The sequence below is a fragment of the Babylonia areolata genome, chromosome 26 (genome assembly GCF_041734735.1).
Source record: "Babylonia areolata isolate BAREFJ2019XMU chromosome 26, ASM4173473v1, whole genome shotgun sequence".
NCBI lineage: Eukaryota > Metazoa > Mollusca > Gastropoda > Neogastropoda > Buccinidae > Babylonia > Babylonia areolata.
This window is the reverse complement of record NC_134901.1, coordinates 24,652,353-24,662,352: the sequence shown is the minus strand read 5'-3', so window position 1 is coordinate 24,662,352 and position 10,000 is coordinate 24,652,353. Positions and strand designations below refer to the sequence as shown.

General features: G+C 40.9%; 1 protein-coding gene across 1 annotated transcript in view; it reads right to left on the bottom strand.

Annotated features, from left to right (window-relative positions):
- The window catches only part of LOC143300277 (uncharacterized), a 1,018,322-nt gene that overhangs the window by 363,898 nt on the left and 644,424 nt on the right, over positions 1 to 10,000 (bottom strand). The window contains exon 6 of the mRNA XM_076613873.1: positions 7,264 to 7,384. Within this exon, the coding sequence (XP_076469988.1) occupies positions 7,264 to 7,384 (121 nt within the window). The remainder of the gene's footprint in view (positions 1 to 7,263; positions 7,385 to 10,000) is intronic.

Genomic DNA, 10,000 nt, shown 5'->3' with positions numbered 1-10,000 from the left:
AGAAAGAGAGAGAGAGAGAGAAAAAAAGAAGAAACGTTCTTACAAACCACGTGTGGAAAACCACCACCACTACCACCACCAACAATAACAACAACAATGCCATCATCATAATGGAAGAGATCTCTTACACAGAAGACTCGGAATACTGGGGGGGGGGGGGGGGGGGGGGGGGGGGGAGGGGGGGAGGGGAGGGTTGACAAAAAAAAAAAAAAAACAATAACAAACAAAATTCGTTTTCTCAATGGGTTCCGCTGCGTCAAATCAACAGTTAAAAGTTCAGGAACCTTCGTTCAGGTGTTTAAACAAAACTTTTAAAAAACTAAAATAAAATTTAAAAAAATGCTGTGGCGGTTTTGTGGTAAGAAAAAGAGAAAAAAAACACAACAGAAATGTTCTTACAAACCACGGGTAGAAAACCACCACCACCACCACCACCAACAACAATGCCATCATCATCATCATCATGGAAGAGATCTCTTAGACAGAAGATTTGGAATACTGAAAAAAAAAAAAAAAAAATTCTCAATGGAATCCGCTGCGTCTAATCAACAGCTAAAAGTTCAACAACCCTCGTTCAGGTGTTTAATTAAAACTTTATTTAAAAAAAGAAAAGAAAAAAAAAAAACTTGCTGTGGTGTTTTTGTGGTAGTGCTGTTTCTGTCCGTGTCTCCTCCTATCTGTGGTTCTGTCTGCACTGTTTTGTTTCTTTTCACCCTCCTCCTCCTCCTCCTCCTCCTCCTCCTCCTTCTTCTTCTTCTTCTTCTTCTTCTTCTTCTTCTTCTTCTTCTTCTTCTTCTTCTTCTTCTTCTTCTTCTTCATGCCATGATGAATGAAAAATTGAATGTATGTGTATGTGTGAACAGTAAGTGCGTGTGTGTGTTTGTGTGTGTTTGAGTGTGTGGGCGTGAATGTGTACGTATGTCTTTGTTGCTTGTTTTATAATTTTGTGTGTGTGTGGTGTTTGTGCGTGTGTGTGTGTGTGTGTGTGTGTGTGTGTGTGTGTGTGTGTGTGTGTGTGTGTGTGTGTGTGTGTGTGTGTGTGTGTGTGTGTGTGTAAGTACCTATGTACATGTAATGTACCAATTGTTCCAGTTTTTCATCGCTTTGTTACCTTTAATAGACTATTCAAGTTCCTATTCTTATTCGTCGTTCTTATTATTTTATTTTATTTCAGTTTATTTCTTTATTTTTATGTTTTGTGTCGTTCGTTCTTTATTTTTTATGTCGTTAAATGGGCAGAATTGTAAAAAGGCCTTTACTGTGCCTAATTCTTTACCCATTAAAGATTCAATCAATCAATCAATCTTCTTCTTCTTCTTCTTCTTCTTCTATATGAATGTGTGATCGTGCTAGCAAATGAACAGTAAGTGCGTGTGTGTGTGTGTGTGTGTGTGTGTGTGTGTGTGTGTGTGTGTGTGTGTGTGTGTGTGTGTGCGCGCGCGTGTGTGCGTGTGTGTGTGTGTGTGTGTGTGTGTGTGTGTGTGTGTGTGTGTGTGTGTGTGTGTGTGTGTGTACGTACGTACGTACGTACGTATGTACGTGCGTGATCATGTACCAATTGTTCTTTTCATTGCTTTGTCACATTTAATGGACTATTCCAGTTACTATTCTTATTCGTCGTTCTTATTATTTTATTTTATTTCATTTTATTTCTTTATTTTTATGTCTTGTGTCGTTCTTTAGTTTTATGTTTTGTGTTGTTAAATGGGCAGAATTGTAAAAAAAAAAAAAGGCCTTTACTGCGCCCTAATTCTTTACCAATTAAAGGTTTAATCAATTCAGTCAATCTTCTTCTTTTTCTCTAACAAAATGATCCCATTTCTTCTCCTTTTCAGTATCACCCCAGATCAGCACCGAAAGAAATGGTCTTACAAACCACGGGTGGAAAACCCAACAACAACAACAATGCCAAACAGTAGTAAATACATTTACACTACCAACACCCTGGTTCACCCATACATCACCAAAACCATATAACAAACAAACAAACAAACTACGCACAGCAGAAACCCAATTATTATTTCCTCTAGTGTCTAGCTCATGTAACATATTATAAGCTATATACGAGGTAAACCAGTAACGAATACAGTTAACAGCAGAATATATATATATATATATATATATATATATATATATATATATATATATATATATATATATATATATATATATTGGTTATCTGTCACTTTCACCATATATCAGATCATTAGGTGTACAAATATCAGCACCCAGAAATTTCTTTAACGCAAATAATTGTACAGATTCACAGATAGAGAGAAAGAGAAAGAGGGAGAGAGAAGAGATAGAGAGAGTATAGGAGCAGACAAACAGAAAGACGAAGATAAATGCGCGCAAACACAACACCAAGCGACACACTCACACACACACACACACACACACACACACACACACACACACACACACACACACACACACTCTCTCTCTCTCTCTCTCTCTCTCTCTCTCTCTCTCTCTCTCTCTCTCTCTCTCGACTCCCCTTGCATGTGTTACTTGGAGCAACAAATTTCAATCACAGACATAATGTATCAAGACATATTTTCCATGCTATCAATACAAGGAAAAAGTTAATCTGCAGTCAGTGATCAAGCATGGTGAAATACTATATAAAAACAAATGTCTATATGATGGGCACATTGTTTAAGTATATATTCATTCAGTTTGTACTTGTTTTTGTTGTTGTTGTTGCTAGGGATAACACAATGTTATATGCAACCTCACCGATCCACCCTTCCCCACTGTATTGTGGCCCAAGGCCGGTGTACATTAAACTTTCCGAGTTCGGAGTTCTCTCTCTCTCTCTCTCTCTCTCTCTCTCTCTCTCTCTCTCTCTCTCTCTCTCTCTCATTGTCTACATCCATTATCTTTCTATTTCATTATTCCATCTGCAACCCTCTCCTTCTGTCTCTCTGTCTGTCTCTCTCGTCTCTATCTTTCTCCCCCTATATCTCTCCTTCCCCTTCTGAGTCTCTCTCTCTCTCTCTCTCTCTCTCTCTCTCTCTCTCTCTCTCTCTCGGTCTTAAAAGACCTACTAAAGCCATGTCGTCAGCATAATATTATTTTTACAAGACTGAGAAAAAAAGGTCTGAGCACCTGATGTCATTAATGTAGAGGGAGAAAAGCAAAAGGGGATAAAACACAACCCTGGGGAACTCCAGTATCCACAGGAATATTTTCAAACATTATGAGTCATCCAGACAAACACGCTGTGGCCGATCGCATAAAAAAAAACTGTCTTATCCATAAAATCAGGTCAGCTGTTACATCTAGGTCTATAAGTTTCCTCACTAAAATATGATGTGGAATAGAATTAAAAGCAGCGGACAGATCCATAAGAAGTACCCTAACAGATGTTCCAGATTTGTCCAAATGACGTGCGATTAGATCAGTTAAAGAAACTGTTGCATCATCTACACCTTGTCTAGCCCTGTGCGCAAACTGTAATGGATCCATGCGATCAGTTTCAGTTTCAGTATCAGTAGCTCAAGGAGGCGTCACTGCGTTCGGACAAAACCATGTACGCTACACCACATCTGCCAAGCAGATGCCTGACCAGCAGCGTAACCCAACGCGTTTTGTCAGGCCTTGAGAAATCATCAGCTGCACATTTTTCAGCAAGTGTCCACAGACAACTCTTTCCATACATTTTGCAATGACAGATGCAGAAATCTTTCATTTGCACAGCACCAGAGGACTTTGGCAATGGAACAATAGTTGTCATCTTCCGTATGCGGGGGCACAAAATGGTCATCTAAAAGAAATTGAAAAGCACGTGTAAAAACTGGACCAAGTTGGTTGGCGCAAACTTCTAACATGCGACCGGTCTCCGGTCAACTTGGGAAGAAGACAGACAGACAGAAGGACTGACAGACAGACAGACAAGAGAGACAGACAGACAGACAGACAGACAGAGACAGACAGACAGACAGATAGACAGAGACACAAGGAGAGACAGACAGAGACAGAGACAGACAGACAGAGAGACGGGTAGGAATGCAGGCAGACAAACGCACCAGACTAGATCGGACTGGGCGAGGCTAGACTAGGCTAGGCTAGGCTAGGCTAGGCTAGGCTAGACTAGGCTGGGCAAGGCAGGTAGGTAAGATGGCAGGTTCGTGGTAATGTAGGTAGGTGGACAGATACAGAGAAACTGAGACATACAGAGGCTGAAGGAGAGAATGAAATCGTGATCCGCAGAAGAACTAATCGCATGATGTATTTCTTTTCTTTCTGTTTTTGTGTTTGTTTTTGTTTGTTTGTTTGTGTTTTTTTGTGTGTTTTTGTTGTTGTTGTTGTTGTGGTTTTTTTATCAGCAACGCAGCATTCACATTTATACGGTTTACATGGTGGTGTTGGGAAAAAAGAACATCACGTTTTCTCCCCATTGTGAATCCCTTGTTAAAGACTTTTCTATTGTCATTCTTGTTTGTTGCTGTTGCTGCTGTTGTTGTTGTTGCTGCTGCTGCTGTTTTCTTGTGCATGCTATTTCTTTCTTTCTTTAAAACTGTTAATAGGATCAGTATCAGTATCAGTGGCTCAAGGAGGCGTCACTTCGTTCGGACAAATCCGTATGCGCTACACCACATCTGCCAAGCAGATGCCTAACAAGCAGCGTAACCCAACGCGCTTAGTCAGGCCTTGAGAACAATAATAATAATAATAATAATAATAATAATAATAATAATATACTACTACTACTACTACTACTACTACTACTACTACTACTACTACTACTACTACTAATAATAATAATAATAATAATAATGAAACAAATAAATAAAATAAAACAAAATGAAATAAAATAAAATAAATAAAATAATAAAATAAAGAAAAAAGTAAAATAACAAAACAAACAAAAAGTAAACAAATAAATAAGGTATGGAGAGAGAGAGAGAGAGAGAGAGAGAGAGAGAGAGAGAGAGAGAGAGAGAGAGAGAGAGAGAAACTGTGTGAACATGAAAACCATGGGATCACGTTACTCGGAACCATTCCATTGCAGATTGACTGGCAGAGGTTTCGTTTGTTTTAAACATGATTGCTTTTCAAACAATAATTGTATCCACTCCTTTCTTTCAAACGCCATCCTTTATTTTCTTTTTTTTTTCTTTTGAGCTAACAGATAACAAAACACTGCAAGAGATCAGGTTAGTCGGCAATTTCAATCGAGAGGCGAGAGATGAAAGAAGGCTTTGAAAAAAGGTCACAGAACTGAGTGAGCGTTATGTGAGCGTTCGACATTTAAACATTCAACAAAGAAGAAGAAGAAGGAGGAGGAAAAACAAAACAACAACAACAAAAAACACCATAATAACTATTATTCTTGAGAAAGAACACCCAAAACACAGAAGGATGAAACGCGACCTCCAGATCGGTGTTTTGGTTTATTTGTTTATTTTTGTGGGGGTTTATTCATTTGGTTTAATATTTTTGCTGGCTTGTTCTGTTCTCTTGTTCCTGCTTCCCGCTGGCTTCTCATTCTGCCCCCCCCCCCTCCCCCCTCACTCCGCCCGCGGCCCCCACCCTCCTCCCCCTACACCAAAAAGCAGCTACGATCGTGAGAGTTCACACACACACACGCGCGCGCGCGCGCACACACGCACGCACGCACACACGCACACACACAGGCACACAAACACACACACACAGACATACACACACACACATATATTGACATGCGCACGCATACACGCACAAGCACACACACGCAAACATTTTTTTTATGTGCACACATACACGCACAAACACACACACACACACACACACGCACACACACACACGAGCGCGCGCGCCAAGTCAGAAACAGTGAGTAGTTTACAGCCGTTTTGTTCTGAAAGTCTTCCGGTCCACACAAAAAATGTGCGCGCACAGAAAGAGAGAGAGGGAGACCAAGAGTGAGAGAGAGGGGTGGGGTGGTGGTGGAGAATACAAGATACAAGATATATCTGTGTGTGTGTGTGTGTGTGTGTGTGTGTGTGTGTGTGTGTGTGTGTGTGTGTGTGTGTGTGTGATACTGTACAAATTATAAAAAAAAAACAAAACAACTCAACTGAGATATGAAACCTGAACAGCACATACGTGTCCTTCAGTCCCTGCCATCCTCCGCCCCCCCTCCCCCCCCACCCCTCCCCCAGTCTCAACCCACCCACACTCCTGCCACGGCCACCGCCACCACCACCACCATCACCACCAATTCTAAAGCAATCAATCAATCAATCAAAAATAATGTGAATTACTGACTACCTAGCTAAATAAAACAATAGATAAGTCAATAAACAATTATGGGAATAACTAACTAAATGAAACCGTGCTCACCAATGGAACAGACATCTCTTTTTTTTTCTTTTTTTTTCTTTTTTTTGTTCCTACAACCCTCACAGACATGGTCTTACCAATACAGAAAAAAAAAAAAAAAAACAAAAAAACACCCCCTGAAGAAACAGTTCAGGACAAAACGTCACAGAGCAATCAACTAACGGGGTCACGAAAGACGCAGAAGCATCAAATTCCCGGACGCGGAATAAACTATCAGCAACACACAACATCAGAAGGACTGTTTGCCAGGAAGCGAATGAGAGAGAGCGGGAGGAGACAGCAGAAGGATAGAATGACAAGAGACAGGGAAATGGAGGAGAGACAGACAGGCAGACAGACGGAGAGGGATACAGCACAGAGAGACAGACAGACAGACACAGGGAAATATAGAGACAGGCAGAGAAATAATGTTATGTGAGAGAGACAGAGAGAGACAGAGACAGAGAGACATAGACAGACTAAGACAGACATAGATAAAGACAGAGACAGAGAGAGGGGGGGGAGAGAGAGAGAGAGAGAGAGAGAGAGAGAGAGAGAGAGAGAGAGAGAGAGAGAGAGAGAGAGACGAAGAGAGAGAGAGGAACGACGAAGAGAGAGAGAGAGAGAGAGAGAGAGAGAGAGAGAGAGAGAGAGAGACAGACAGACAGACAGACAGAGACGGAGACCAAGACAGCAGAGACAGGGACAGAGAGACACGGAAGACAGACAGAGAAAGAGACAGAGAAAGAAACAGAATGGACGATGTACAGAAACGGACAGCAAAACAGAATGAATGAGGGACAAAGACAAGACCAAAACATAAAGACAACGAGGACAATCAAGCCCGCGCGCGCGTGCGCGTAAACACACACACACACACACACACACACACACACACACACACACACACACACACACACACACACACACACACCACCACCACCAGTGACTCACCCGGGTAGTACTAGGCTTGCACTTATGGGAGCCCGCGAACACGTTCTCCTCGCCGCTGTCAAGTAGTGGGCACTGGTCGATGTCCACTTTCTGAAGGTCGATATCAATGCCGCTGGTACCCCTGTGAAAGATACAAGAGAACAAGAAGATCACTTCATGGTATCAATACCGTTGGGAAAGGTACAAGATAACTAGAAGATTACTTCATGGTATCAATACTACTGGGAAAGGAACAAGATCACCAGAAGATTACTTCATGGTATCAATACTACTGGGAAAGGAACAAGATCACCAGAAGATTACTTCATGGTATCAATACCGCTGGGAAAGGAATAAGATAACCAGAAGATTACTTCATGGTATACTACCGCTGGGAAAGGTACAAGATAACCAGAAGATTACTTCATGGTATCAATACTACTGGGAAAGGAACAAGATCACCAGAAGATTACTTCATGGTATCAATACCACTGGGAAAGGAACAAGATAACAAGAAGATTACTTCATGGTATCAATACTACTGGGAAAGGAACAAGATCACCAGAAGATTACTTCATGGTATCAATACCACTGGGAAAGGAACAAGATCACCAGAAGATTACTTCATGGTATCAATACCGCTGGGAAAGGTACAAGATCACCAGAAGATCACTTCATGGTATCAATACCACTGGGAAAGGAACAAGATAACCAGAAGATTACTTCATGGTATCAATACCACTGGGAAAGGAACAAGATAACTAGAAGATTACTTCATGGTATCAATACCGCTGGGAAAGGTACAAGAGAACAAGAAGATTACTTCATGGTATACTACCGCTGGGAAAGGTACAAGATAACCAGAAGATTACTTCATGGTATCAATACTACTGGGAAAGGTACAAGAGAACCAGAAGATTACTTCATGGTATCAATACCAAAGGAACAAGATAACTAGAAGATTACTTCATGGTATCAATACCGCTGGGAAAGGAACAAGATCACCAGAAGATTACTTCATGGTATCAATACTACTTGGAAAGGAACAAGATCACCAGAAGATTACTTCATGGTATCAATACTACTTGGAAAGGAACAAGATCACCAGAAGATTACTTCATGGTATCAATACCGCTGGGAAAGGTACAAGATAACCAGAAGATTACTTCATGGTATCAATACCACTGGGAAAGGTACAAGATAACCAGAAGATTACTTCATGGTATCAATACCACTGGGAAAGGTACAAGATAACCAGAAGATTACTTCATGGTATACTACCGCTGGGAAAGGAACAAGATCACCAGAAGATCACTTCATGATATCAATACCTCTGGGAAAGGTGCAAGATAACCAGAAGATTACTTCATGGTATCAATACCACTGGGAAAGGAACAAGATCACCAGAAGATTACTTCATGGTATCAATACCACTGGGAAAGGTACAAGATCACCAGAAGATTACTTCATGGTATCAATACCACTGGGAAAGGTACAAGATAGAAGATTACTTCATGACATCAATGCCGTTTGTACCCCAAGGAAAGGTAAAAGATAACAAGAATATTACTTCACGATATCAATACCGTTTGTACCCCTGTGAAAGGTACAAGATAACAAGAAGATTGCTTCATGATATCAATACCGCTCGTACCACTGGGAAAGGTACAAGCTAACAAGAATATTACTTCATGATATCAATACCGTTTGTACCCCAAGGAAAGGTACAAGATAACAAGAATATTACTTCATGATATCAGTACCGTTTGTACCCCAAGGAAAGGTACAATATAACAAGAAGATTACTTCATGATATCAGTACCGCTCGTACCACTGGGAAAGATACAATATAACAAGAAGATTACTTCATGATATCAGTACCGTTTGAACCACAGGGAAAGGTACAAGATAACCAGAAGATTACTTCATTGACTCTGAAAGAGAAATTGTTGACTCGGAGATATAAAGAAAAAAGGCGACAAAAAACAAAAACAAAAACAAAACAAACAAAAAAAGAAGAAAAAAACAAAAACAAAGGCAATTCACACTCAACACAAAAGCTTCATCAATCAATAAACAGACTCAAATAAACAACATGTTTAGCACAGAACAAGCTTCTGCAGTACGTTTTGTAAATCCTGCTTTGTACAAATTCCCCATTGGAAAGAATTAATAACATTAATATATCTTCTTTTTTTCCCTTTTTTTTTCAAAAACCAAAATATAGCAAGCAGAATTGAAGCGAACTGCAGGGAATGAAACCAATTATATAATCAAATAATGAAATGGAATTTACACACTATTGATAAAATTAACGCTCAGTTCACCAGCCGCCATTGCGAAGTGGTGAGCGTCGCGGACTGACGGCTGGCCGGGGGAGGAGGTGTGTTCGATTCCCAGCGGAGGTGATTTTTATTGTTGTTGTTTGTGTGTGTGTGTGTGTGTGTGTTGGGAGGGTGGTAGGGTGTTTTGCTTTTTTCCACGGCTGGCTCTGACCCAGAGCGGGGCATGTTACGGGCTGACTAAGCGCGTTGGGTTACGGCTGCTGGTCAGGCATCTGCTTGACAGATGTGGTGTAGCGTATATGGATTTGTCCGAACGCAGTGACTCCTCCTTGAGCGACTGAAACTGAAACTGAAACGTGAAGACTGGCACTGGCACTGCACAGTCGAGTGTCAGCCACTTCACGGATGTGCTGCTCAAATTTCCTGTGTGTCTGTGTGCGTGTCTGTTTATATCTCTCTCTTTATCTCTCGGG